Genomic DNA, 13,527 nt, shown 5'->3' on the forward strand with positions numbered 1-13,527 from the left:
ATTTCTTAAATATCCGAATTGTTTTCGTACGCATCCGCAAATTGTTGAAATTACAGTCGCCACAAGAGGGCGCACCCCGTAAATAGCCATATACGTACATATTGTAACGTTGCCTTTGCGCGTCGCATAAGCAAATGTCTGCTCGGATTCGTGACTGTACTGATTTTTGCTGATTGGAAACTTTGCGAATCAGACAAGAAGTTGGTTCACATACAACCTTCGGCGGTGTCAAAACCGAGCATCTCTCAAAGATCCACCTCTGTATTTTGCGTCGACGGATCCGCAGAGCAGTTCCAGCAGCAGCAGTGCCTTGTGGGTAATCTGAGAAAACCCCGGGGGAGATTCAAACTCAACGGTCACTTTCAGTGACCGCTTGCTTGAGTGTGCGTCCCTTTCCATCGTCCCGCTGGCTGTCCATATATATCCGCTGCACATAAGTTCAGCAACCACGGCATTGATTGTCAAAGTCTAGGATACTGACCATACACCGACTGGACGCTATGAGCTATCAGTGGCCGAGACAAGGATGAGAGACGTACCGGGGACATCGCCCCATACGTCGCCCGGCGAGGGCACGAAGCCGCCAGGCATGTCATGACACGTTGCAATTGCAGACTCGCCTGACGAACAGTTCAACTGGACCATAAACCGACTGCATTATAAAGACTGTTGACGGCATATAGAAGTGAGTAAACCCTTCGAAACTCTTTTAATTAGTATAATGGTTTCAGATCATTTCTGACGAAAGTTTAGAGCAACTCAACTTCGCAACTCACATCTGTAACCTTTATCTGACCTGTTGTTCCCATATGTAAAAGCGCCGGCCTTCTCACGGGGGGTATTTCACATATCAATGCTGGCTCGCATAACAAAGCTTACTGCTGGCTTCCGGGCCGCTGGGGAGACTGTTATCCTAACGGTTTTTAGCACATTCTGGCCGAAATGCCATTTTTACACTGTACTTGTTTTTTCGTAGGTCAGAAGCGTCTGATTGAACGTGGTAAGACTGTCTTCAGACTTCTACAAAGACCATCCTGGTGTGGGACTAGGAGACAGATGATGGCTGTAACAACACATGGACTGTGAGACGATCATCCTGCCTGGCGAAGCAAGACGTGATAGTTCTAGTTCTACCTGTTTAGTATTGCAAATATTTATTTTACATATGGTACATGTATTCGTATAGTTAGTTCTCTCTTTTTTGTCGCTTTACACAGTATGTGCGGAGTTTTAATAAAGGCTTTCAGGCTAAATCTATTCATTCGTTTATTCCTTCATTTATCTAATTTGACTTGCTTGTTGGATCTGCACGTATACATATCAAACACGGGCGTATCCAGGGGAGAATGCCGTAAGGATTCGGGAAGATCCGAGGTACGGATAAAAAATACAAACGCCGGCTCTGTTTGCAACCGAGGAAAATGCAGAGAAATGTGTATGGAAATCCGATAGGGATACAGGAAAATTACAAGTTGTATCTGTACGCATCCGTGTAAAATACCGACGTCTGCACGTGGGGATCTATCGCATATCCGGAAAAATCCCTATTAAAAAAATTCGCATCCGTAGAAAATCCCGATTTTGCATTCTTTGGGATCCGGACAGTCCAGGTTACTTCAGGTGTACAAAAAATCACTAAAGAAACAAATTGGTATCCGTGGAAAATCCCATTTTGGGATATTTAGGGATCCAAACATTCCGGATCCCTAAGAATGCAAATTTAGGATATTTTACGGATCCTACCCGTATCCGTTTGCATCCGCTTGTATCTGCTAAAAATGCGTAAATATCCCTGTGCGCATATGGCTGCATTCGAGGCCTTTTCGCCCAGTGTTCAGGCTCTAAATCATAGGTTTTGCACGAAAAAAACCGACCAAATTTTTTTTATACGTATAATGTGCGGAAATTTTTTTAAAAGGTCGGGAGTATTTTTCTTGCACTTCTAACACCTCAGAGGGACGTTAGGAATGCAAGAAAATTTTTTCCGACCATTTCCAAAAGAAATAGCGACTTTGTTAAAATTCGCCTGTATAACGCGTTTCGATTAGCGCAAAAGCTTACTTCGCGGCAGGTACCGCTCAAGGAAGTAAATGTCAGTCAACAGTGGGGTCATGTGGCGCAGTCGGTAGCGCGTTCGGCTCACACCCAAGAGGTTGCGGGTTTGAATCCTGCCCATAGACATACCATGTCACCGATCTTGTGCCCTTGGGAGAGGCACTTAACACGACTTTGCTCACTTCACTCAGGTGGAAATGAGTACCTAGCTTCGGTTAGGGACGTCCCTCGGATAGGACGGTAAATGGAGGTCCCGTGTTTGGGGAAAGCCACACCTCGTCAAAGAACCCACCGCACTTATCAAAAAGAGTAGGGGACCTTCCCGGTGTTAGTGGCATAAAGTAGGGTCTTACGCAGCTTGTACATGTACGCAGTGGCTTTGTAACGCAAAACAAACTTGCCTCGTGCCAGAAACCAAATAGTATACATGGTATACCAGGGTCAACAAGACTGGCAATGAAAACATACATTGCCATGGCGACGGTGGTTGCTGTTAGGGTTATTGTTTGCATGGCACTGCCATCATTTCATGATTTTGAGGAAGACTTGGTACTTGGACTTTGGTTAAGTCTAGACAGATACAGTACACTCCTCCCCTGAGCGCATAGTGAACGAGCCCCGGGGTCACAGAAAGTAGGACCATCTGGGGCAGACAGGTCTTCAGGGTTCCAGGTATGTGGGCATAGATGTGGGTCAGAGAAATGCCTGTGGACATTCCGCATGCCTGTGGACATTCCGCATGCCTGTGGACATTCCGCATGCCTGTGGACAAAAATGCCTATAATTCCTAGAATTCTTATTATATCTATTTAGAAATAGTAGCAATGTCGCCTGTAGAGCAGAATTAGGTAGATGCTTGGTCCAAATGGGCACAACCTCACACTCCCTTCAAATGGATGCTCTCCTCTTACAGCAAAGCCTTCCAACAAATACCCGTAGACTAACTTTATTGCAACGTGTTAAAGACATACCGGTATTAGATCACAATGGATACTCCTCTTTGTGGCATTAGCATTCCGAATCAACATTGTGACCCTGAACATGTTGGGGAAATGCTGAGAAGGACTCTGACTTACAGATATACACATGTCTTCTTCAGTTTACAAGAGAGAAGTCAAACCCTTCAGACATAGTTTTAGACATACATGTAGCTATAATTTTAGACAAATACCTTTCATTTGTAGATTTTAGTTATTTTATATACTGCTCTTCTTTTATGTTTGTAACTGGCAATTAGCCTCCGGGGCCGGGGCATGAACAGGCATGTGTCTGCTCAGTTGTGAATCTGTTCAATTTCCACAATGTCGCAAGGGTTTCCTGGAATTTCACTTCGTAGGAAAGTGGTCCAGAATGTAGGACATACACTTGAAAGGCATGTGGGAAAGGAATGTGGGTATGATTGTAGGTATGTGAGGAAAGCAGACTGATTGTGGGGCTGGAAAGAGAGATCACTTTGGCTTGGTTTGAGGCAGTCATCACAGGGAGGTACAGATTCGCGGCCTGAGTTCAGAGTTTACAAGCCTGGTAACCAGTCTCAGCGGGTCAATTTAGAGGTGTTTTCCGACCCCATCAGGGAAACACGGCGGTCTGTTTCACCACTACAGGGGCTAGTTTTCAGTTCTGTGTGGTTGTCCAAATGGGGACCTTCCGCGTGCTTCTTACGGCCTGGCAATCCTTGGAAGGTAATACAGCATCCAGGAACTGTGATAGATTTGTGTGATTTTAATTTTAGGTGAAACGTAAGTCTGTTATAAAGGACTATTAAATGTACAGGAAATAGTCTGCCATTGAGAATGATTACCCGGGGAATAATTGTCCTATAACAAAATTGATCTAGTCGAAGGATTTGGTTATGCTTACCTAACGTTAACAACCTATCAAGTTGAACGTCAATATCTGATGTCCACAAGAAATATTATATTAAACTACATATGAGACCTCACCTATCGAAAATGTACACAACCAATTCTGTAAAAATGTTCTTGGTGTATTTAGAAATAGTAAGCAATGTCGCCTGTAGAGCAGAATTAGGTAGACTTCCTTTAGATACAGATATTTGTATATAGATATACTAGTAGTTAAATTCTGGTTATGCTTGGTCCAAATGGACACGACCTCCCACTCCTTTCAAACGGATGCTCTCTCTTACAGCAAAGCCTACAAATACCCGTAGACAAACTTTATTGCAACGTGTTAAAGACATACCGGTATTAGATCATAATGGATACTCCTCTTTGTGGCATTCTGATAACTCACATTGTGACCCTGAACATGTTGGGGAAATGCTGAAAAGGAGACTTACAGATATAACGTTACACGTGTCTTCTACAGTTATAAAAGAGAAGTCAAACCCTTCAGACATAGTTTTAGACTTAGACGTAGCTATAATTTTATTACTACCTTTCATTATGTGGATTTTAGTTATTTTATATACTGTTCTTCAATGGTCTTTTATGTTTGTAACTGGCAATTAACCTCCGGGCATGAATTTGCAATAAACTTCTCAATTATTATAGAGAGAAAGATATAGTACCTGTTCAAATGCAGCAGAGTTGAAGACTGTTGATGATACGTAGGGGAAGATGTTCTACACTAATTCAGAAAACTCACTTACTGCATGCTTACTTCATTAACATCATGGAGCTATAGCTATATGAGCTAGATAATGTTGCATGGGAGTGGACAGGGATGTAAATCAGCATGTGTCTGCTCAGTTGTGAATCTGTACAATTTCTACAATGTCCCAAGGGTTTCCTGGAATTTCACTACGTAGGAATGTGGGCATAGATGTGTGTCAGCAAAATCCCAGACATGCCTGTAGACATTCCATTCCTGTGGAAAAAAATGCCTGTGCAATTCCTAGAATTCTTGCAAACTGCACACAATACTGTACCAATAGGCTCCCCCCTGAGGCGTCGCCAAAAATAGCCCGGTAGCCTCGGTGTGCCCCACGGGGCCACCGAGGGGTCACGCCCGAAAGTGCCGAAAAACAGCCCGGGAATTACCCGCCGGGGCCCATTTTTCCAATTGAGACCTTAGCTTTAGCAGGCTCAATACTGGGCTCTTGTCGCACGGAAAGAAGTTAGTTTTGGGACGTCATGTGATCACAAAAAATTTGCTCCAAGGGTGCTTTTTGGTACTGCAGCCGACCTTCCGAAGCAAAAAAGCGCCCTTGAAGCAAATTGTGCACCGGCAAAAGAACGCCTCTACGGTTTTAACGCAAGGAGTTAGAGACACCAAATTTACGCCAATTCTTTCATACTGTCACAGCTTTCTACCACATAAAAATCATGACTGTAGCATGTTTAGAACAGGAGATACAAAGCCCAGAAGTTCGGCTGCAGTACCAAAAAGCGCCGCTAGGGGGCGCCAAAAGTCAAATCAAGAGGCCCGCGTACTTTTTCAAAAGAGTAATGTCTCATGAGTATTTGTACCAAGTTTGGTGCTTGTATCACAATTTGAAAGATTCCTCCAAAATTTGATGTTATCTGCTCCACTACATGTATGAGTAAAAGTTACACACCCTTCCCTTCATGCAAGATTTTAAACCAACAGCAAAAAGGAAAAAAATAAACAGTACATTACAACACATGCTCAAGAAAGATTATGATGTACAATAGGGATTGCCCTGATTGGTCTCCGCTCACATGTACCTGTACAGTTCTATACAATCTCCCCGATAACACGCCACCGCTATGTCACCATCAGGAGCTCTAGTCAGAGCGACTCAAGTGGCATACCCCTCTTTGACTGTTCCCACTTTCTGTTTGAAAGTCCCGTCAGGCGCGAACACCTGGACACGACCGTCTCCTGCGTTACCTACAATGATGTTACCTTCAGGGTCTGTTGTTACACCGCATGGACTTTTAAACTCGCCATTATTGTCTCCTTCCTTGCCAAAATCGAACATTAGGTTTCCACCAAGGTCAAACGCAAATACTTTGTGTGCGGTCTCGTCTGTGACGAACATCACATCGCGTGACTCGTCTACCGACATGAACACTGGCACCTGTAGCTTCCACTTGCCGATATCCCAGATGAGGCTCCCGTCAGGCTGCAGGAGGAGACACAAGTGTTGATTGGGGACCGCCACCACCATGCAGCCGTCCTTCAAAACTGTCAGACCACATGGATCGTGCAATACAATCAGGTTTGAATATGTTCAAAAGTTCTCCGTCCTTGGAGTAGCGTCTAAGTCCTAAATTTTCGCCTCACGACGTCACAAAAAAAACTCCACTCGGAGTCCACATCGATACCGTATGGCTTCTCACCGTTCACTGGGAAGCTACGCAAAGACTGACCTGTGTTCCTATCAAAGACCTGAAATCTCTTGTTCCCTCGCTCACTGCAATGTTACCGTCCTTATCAACAGCGACGCCTAACGGCAGACTCACTTCCCCCACCCCGCTGCACTTCCGTCCGATAGTGAACACGGGGTTCCCCTTTACGTCAACATCAAACGAACTTCTTGGCACCTGTTGTGAGTTGACCTTTACCCTCTAACCTATGATTACCCGTAACCTAGGTGTGTACGAGATTTCCCACAAGCCCTCGCTCTTCATCTGTACTTGTGTCGGGACTTTCTTTGCAGACGGATTCTTCATGCTAGCTTTGACGGTTTTACTGATTGTAACACAAAAGTGCGGCCTTCTTTGCTCAGTGTCGTCAGCTCAGCGACGCACTCAAACCCCTGGACTGCTGACTTTACGGCAACTTTGCACTTCGAAACGTCGACGTTTGTCTTTACGCCACCGAAATTGCCAACTTCTTTTTCGACGTTAAGGACTGTGGTGTTCTCGACGAACTAAAACTCGCTCCAGTCGGATTCCAAGTCCACTTCTTTCGTCAGCAAAGTTTCCACCCTTGTTTGGACGTGTTCTACAGCTTGTTGGCAGAACGTTTGCGCGCTGGTCAGTCCGGCCAACTCGAACTCTAGAGATCTATCGCTTCCTTCTTTGCCTGTAGAACCTTGCCATCTGCTCGGCATCGTCAATCTGGCTCAAAATGTTCTCTTTACGCTTTTGCAGAAGATCGGCAAGTTTGCGGAAGTACGCCTTGGCTTGGTCTGTGGCTGCTTCTTTCGCAGGGATCAACATAGAAATTTTTCTATCAACTTCTTTCACGGCATCCTATGTTTTCCTTAGCCGCGGGTCTATGTCTTTGCAGCATTTCTTTTCTCTTTTGAGCCACGGTGGCGATTTCTACAGGATTGTGATCTTTGCTCGGCCGGTGGTCGACCACGGTACACGCCGTACAAACCAAAGCCTTGCAGCTGTCACAGTAGAAGGCCAGTTCTTGATTGTTGTGCTTTTGACAGTGTCGCTTCCGAGAGAATTTGCCCATGTCTTTTTCTGCATTCAGAGTTTCTTCGGCAATAACTTCGTAATCATCAGAAGATGGGAAGCGCTGTACATGACTCACACATGAAGATGGCGCAATCCACACACCACGACTTCGACCCCTCCACGTTCCCCTCGCACACCTGGCACGGCACACCTGGCTCCGCCCCTTTCTTGGCCGCCGAGAAGTCCAGCAGGTTGTTGACGTAGAAGTTGGTCCTAAGTCCGTCCGCACCTTGGTCTGCTAGCCTGACCGCTTCGTGGCAGGTTGAAACTCCAGTGGCTATTGTTTGGCGGCCCGTACTTGCAGACACTCCCTACAGAAGCTGTGCAGACATGGCAGGATTTTGGGGTCTAGGTAGTTCAGCATGCAGATACCACACCTCAGAAACTGGTCGTCGAAATCGTCACATGCTGGAAGCTTACTCGCCATTGTGTTCAAACACGTTGCCTGAATGAAAGACACTTCATGGCAGTACAATGTGTCCTTCCCTCACTCGGGTCGGGTACACTCAAAGTGTTCTACGTCGGGTTTCGTCGGGTGGTGTAGTGGTACATCATTCGACTGTGAATCGGGAGACCCGGGTTCGATCCCGAGTCGTACCCGGGACATGCCTGAACATGCGCCCCGACGTTGTGTCCTTAGGAAAGGCACTTTGCACGACTTTCCTCACTCCACCCAGGTTTGAATGGGTACCTAACTTCGGTTGGGGAAAGTCGCATTGAGGTCACCTTGTGGCGCCAAATGGCAGCCGCACAGACCCATTCGACAGTTCCAACAAAATGTATCCAACAAATATGTATCATGTGTATTGTGTGTATTATTATGTGTATTATTACCATCTGTATATAGGCAAGCCTATTACTATTGTAGGTGAACTAGATTGGAATCAAGATTTGTCCTGGCATATGCTGATATGCTCTTCAACCAATCTGTAGAATTCTGCTTTCTGCTGCTGTTCATCCTCCGCCATCACTTGTTCAGTATGCTGTCACTTTGACTGGCTTGGTAGGGGGAAACAATCCCTTATACAGCAAGTCACTAACAAACTGGAAAAACTTCTTTTTTTTTGAGTCACTATAACTATTTCACAATGGCCTGATGCAAATATCCGAGTCTGATTTACATATTCACTTTCCTATGCTGAAATTGATTAAAATTTTAGGTGTGAAACTATATGTAGGAGGAGGGGAGCCCGAGTTCGCCACTGTACCCCGAGTTCGCCACTTTTAGTTTCATTATTTTCTTAAGTATACAGCAACGATTTTAATATCAATCTTGTGATTCTTCTAACCACAGAACATCAAAGTGTAATATGCATACACAGTCTTCTGTATATATAGACAAGCGACGATCTACGGAGAAGAAAATGGGAAGTGTGACGCGCAACACCATCCGCGCGTCTGGGCGAGATAACTGGCGACAGCGACATGCCCACGATGACGACGTGTTCTTTGTCGCCAGAATGGGGCTGTAAACTAAATATTAGATCTGGGAGCATCTAAGACATATTCCTAAACTGGGCAATAAAGATTGAGCACTGAAATATTCTGTATTGTGGTTTATTTTACCATTTGCTTTCAAGTATTTTACCAACTCTGCTTCACTTCGAACGCGTGACTCATGATCGAACGCGCACTATCTTTTTCGACTGTTCGAATCTTCCCATGTAAAAAATGAAGACATTGACAGGTAAGATCTTCTTATCAATCTTGTAAATAAGTTTAAATGGCAAGTCTTAAACTAGTTTAAAGCTTTGTAAAAGCCAGTTTACATCGTCAACAAGTTAAAGGGTCTAATTATTGACCGGGAAGCAAGCTGTACGATGCCTATTTGCAAGCAAACTAAAGGACGCCGTATTACAACGTTTCCGGAATTTCCTTTACTTGACCAGCAAAGAAAACACGCACCGGTTTTATGAATCGTTGGTTCAGGGACTAAACAGTGTCCTCGTCTAACTTACATGTCTGCTATCATCCTCACGAATCTTTTACGATCGACGTCTTCGGTCTAACAACATGTAACCTCCGTCCTTGGCGATCTGCCAGCCCACGGGGTCAAATTGTGACCTTCACGTGATCACGGCAGATACCATTTCGCCTAATTGTATTCACGTGGGGAAGTAGTAATATATAAATAGGTATAACTGTGTTAAAATAAAGTTACAAATTATAAAATACATACAATACATCTAATTTATTTCTAACAAACAGAGAAATGATGTATCAACTTCGTAAGCTTTAAGTTATCTGTAGTATTTACTCAAATTAGGACCCTGATATACCTTTAAAGAGCAATGGTATGAATAAGACGGGTTCACTTTATTTGCAGGGGGCGTTGCAAATCTGAAATATTTTGATATCGATTCAGCGATTGACAGTGCTTGTTATATTTCTTGAATAACTAGGTTATTACGTTTGCTTCCTTTAATTCCATACAGATTATATACCGAACCTCCTACTTTTTTTCTTCTTCAATATTGGTTTTAGTATTTCAACATCAATTTGATGTTTAGGTTTGGACTGTACCAATGCATACTCGTAACGACGAAATGATATGCAGCCTCAAACGTATCTTTTTTCACTATCTGTGATGTTACTACTTCTTAAAACATTTAGTTTTTATTCAAGGGATGGGACACCGTTAAATGTAACATACACATTAAAACAATACTAAAAGTCTAATTCTCAACAAAGTGATAAATATTTTTTTCTTCTTTCTTGACTGTCATTTAGCTTTTAGGTCGACTATATACACCACACTACACTGCACCAGGATGTGAAAAAGTGCCACGGTGGAAGACTCATAGTTTTTGAGCCAAAGCTGTCTCTGTGTACTATAAAGTCATTCAAGGCTCTTACCTTAGATGTCTGGCCCCAGCAGCATGGCAGCGTCAGTCGGAGCAAGTACATTGTACATTGCAATGAAAAACGTTTCGCCATCTATCTTTGGACCAGTCAAGGTTTCCATTGTGGACGACAACATTGTAATCATCCATGGATCACGGAAAATTTCCGCGCAATTTCCGGAAGGATCTGTACACTTGTTGGAAGTTTGCCGTGAAGTCAGCTGTCACTGGGACTGTTGCGTACTCGACTGCAAGTGCCCCCAGCCCGACAATCACATATTCTTGCAACTGAGCATTTCAACGGCTCCAGAAAACGTCGCTCAACTTCGCTGTGTAATAGACAACTACTTAACACCAAACAAGGATGCCTGGCATCAAACGCCAAACATAGAAAGACAGGTAAGAATCAGTAAGGACTAAATTTCACTTTCATTGGTGTTCTTTCCCGTTTTGGCAAACTAAGTTGTTTTACCAACCGTGAATCTAGGGCGCTTAAATATGTTAAAAAACACATGAGACTTTCGCTGATTGTGACGGTGAGAGAACAGTATACGTATCAGGTATCGTAATGTAATATCTGCTTACTGTGTGACGGACAATGTTATTTAGCGTTATTCAGCTGGCATACCCACAGTACAAACACAATTTGTATACGTTTTAAAAACTTTTGATTTTGACTTATAGGTTGCTGATTTAACTGCTACCACTGATCTTGAAACTGAAGACGAGGTCTGCGACGACTGCGGGTACCGCATCTTCCGCAGTCTAGAAGAGTTAGATGCCACCCACCGAGCTGTAATAGCCACTCTATACAGGCAGTGTATGGAGTGCGGCTTTTAGAAATGCGTTGTACATGGACTATTAGTTCCTCTCGTGCAGTGCAAGTTTTCGCCACTTTGTTCCATAGTTGACCAGGTTGAACGTATAAAGACGGTTACTTTAGATACAAGGAACTCATGATCAAAACATAAATGTATAAAGCACAGCTGTATGTTTTCATATGAATACTAAGTTATTTCCAGAAATTCTAAGTTATTTCCAGAAATTCTATAAATAACAGAACAGTTTCAAGCTCAATGTGCGGCTCTGCCAGTATATGTTATTTTGATTAAGAATTAATCATTATTACTATAGATATAGTTCCTTCACCTTGTGTAAAATATATTATAAGAACTATTGACCCTGTGTTGTTCGAAAATAAATTCTTTCGAAAGCGTCAGACTCAACAGTTTATTTGAGACACACACATATGCACACACACAAAACAACAAAGGGATTTATTCAAGAAATATAACAAGCACTATCAATTGTCGAATCGACTTGATCAACATTAAAAGTCTGTATACGTAATTAGAAACAAAGTGATGAAATAATTTCTTCTTCTTTCTTGACTGTCATTTAGCCCTTGTGTAGAGCGGAATTCCGGCAGTCGACTCAGTATGGCCACACTTCAGGACTGTGTCAATGGCCTAGGCACTACGCCAGCGAAAGCATACAAGCAATACGAAGTGTCGCATATGCAGCAGGCTATCGATGCAGTAAAACGTGGCTCAAATGCCAACAAGGCATCAAAACTGTTTTCAGTTCCAAGAAGAACCTTAACAGATCAGCTCAGGGGTCTCCACCCCTTGACCACCGGTGGTCAGACCGTTTTGATGAATGACGAGGAAAGTTGCCTAGAAAAGTACATAGGAAAAATGGCGGAATGGGGACACCCCATATCTGTCCCCATTCTGAAGGCACTTGCGGGTGAGATCCATCAAAGAAAATGCAAAACAACCGGCAAAACCCCCAGGTTTCGTATCTGCGAGGCAAGTGGAAAACTAGTTGCTGGGAGAAAGTGGTGGAGGGGGTTTAAAAAGCGCCACCCGCAGATAGCCCACCGGGCGCAAGACCCCCTGTCGAGGGAGAGGGCAAAAATGTCCAGCCAGGAGACGGTAGATGATTTCTTCAAGTTGTACACTAAGATCGTAGCAGAGAACCGTCTACAAAACAAGCCGAATCTTATTCACAATTGTGATGAAACCGGGATATCGATGGAAGTCAATCGGGGGAGAGTTCTTGTGCCGAAGGGGGTTAAGGGGGTCCCATGCAAAAGCTCTGGCACAAAAGACCGTGTAACATTCCACATTGCTGTGACTGCAGAAGGTAAAACATTGGCACCCATGCTCATTTACAAGAAGAGCTTTCCCAGTGGAGCGTACACACAAAGTGGTTCGGATAACACCCTGTACGCAGTGTCGGAGTCGGGGTTCATGGACAAAGACCTGTTCGAAAAATGGTTCTGCAACCACTACGTCCGCACCCTCCCTCCGGATAGGCCAGTACTTCTCCTCCTTGACCAATGCGAGGCTCACCTATCAGTAAAGACAATCCAAACAGCACTAGATGAAAACATAATCTTACTTGGCCTCCCCCCACACACATCCCATTTTTTACAGCCCCTGGACAAGACCTGCTTCGGTAGCCTTAAGGACACCTTAGGCTCAATCGTTCAGGGGCTAATGTTCGAAAACCCGGACTTTCAGCTGAGCAAACGTAACATAAGTAAGGTCGTCAAAGCCGCTTATGAGAAATCGTTCACCATGACCACTGTGAAAAAAGGGTTCAAGTCAACGGGGTTGTACCCATGTGACAAGAATGCTGTGAGCAAAAGGTGGGTGAATGTAGGGCAGTCAATCATCGATGTCCCTTCAACGTCTCAAGAAGATTCCGAAGTCAACAATGGCACCCATGTACCATCATGCCAGCCCTGCAGGGCCCCAGGATGCAAGACATGCGGACCACCTCGCACAAACGTGTTGGTTGGCAGGATGGTGCCAACCGAGCTGTCGGACCTGCTAGTTCCGCCACAGGTACAAGAGAAGAAGACAAGGGTTTCCAAGGCCATAAAAACGGCGCGTGTTTTCACATCGGCGGAAGTTCTACAAGAGCAAAGTGGAGAAAAAGAAAAAGAGGGAGGAGAGATTGGCGAAGAAGAAGAAGAATGAGACAGGAAAAGCGGAATTGGGGGAAAAGAGAGAGAAGCAGGAGAATCAAGTTGAATCAGAGAGGCCGCCTGCTCAAAAGAAGGGTGCTCAAAAGAAGGGGAAAAAACGCAAGCGAGAAGAGAAGGAGAACGAGGAATTGCCAGCAGCTTCCCGAACTATGCTGTCAGCGGTAGGTACACACACCGGTAACACCGAGTTTTAAATGATCTTATGTCTGTGCAGAATTGAGCTCATTTTACGAACTGTTAACAATGAAAAATTAGTGAAATATTGCAGAAAATAGCAACGCCACGT

General features: G+C 44.2%; 2 protein-coding genes and 1 pseudogene across 2 annotated transcripts; 2 read left to right on the plus strand and 1 right to left on the minus strand.

Moving 5' to 3' along the window:
- Positions 1-5,698: 5,698 nt before the first annotated feature.
- Positions 5,699-7,827, minus strand: LOC109476465 (annotated as a pseudogene).
- A 2,097-nt stretch (positions 7,828-9,924) lies between these two features.
- LOC109476561 lies at positions 9,925-11,568 on the plus strand. Its single transcript, XM_019777546.1, has 2 exons — positions 9,925-10,642; positions 10,928-11,568. The coding sequence occupies exons 1-2, from the start codon at positions 10,262-10,264 to the stop codon at positions 11,081-11,083; spliced, it is 537 nt and encodes a 178-aa protein (XP_019633105.1). The 5' UTR covers positions 9,925-10,261; the 3' UTR covers positions 11,084-11,568.
- Positions 11,569-11,940: 372 nt separating this feature from the next.
- On the plus strand, positions 11,941-13,233 carry LOC109476466 (tigger transposable element-derived protein 6-like). Its single transcript, XM_019777399.1, has one exon. It carries the CDS (start codon positions 11,941-11,943, stop codon positions 13,231-13,233), a length of 1,293 nt encoding a protein of 430 aa, XP_019632958.1.
- Positions 13,234-13,527: the final 294 nt, after the last annotated feature.

This window comes from Branchiostoma belcheri, unplaced genomic scaffold (assembly GCF_001625305.1).
Source record: "Branchiostoma belcheri isolate BF01 breed outbred unplaced genomic scaffold, Haploidv18h27 scaffold38, whole genome shotgun sequence".
NCBI lineage: Eukaryota > Metazoa > Chordata > Leptocardii > Amphioxiformes > Branchiostomatidae > Branchiostoma > Branchiostoma belcheri.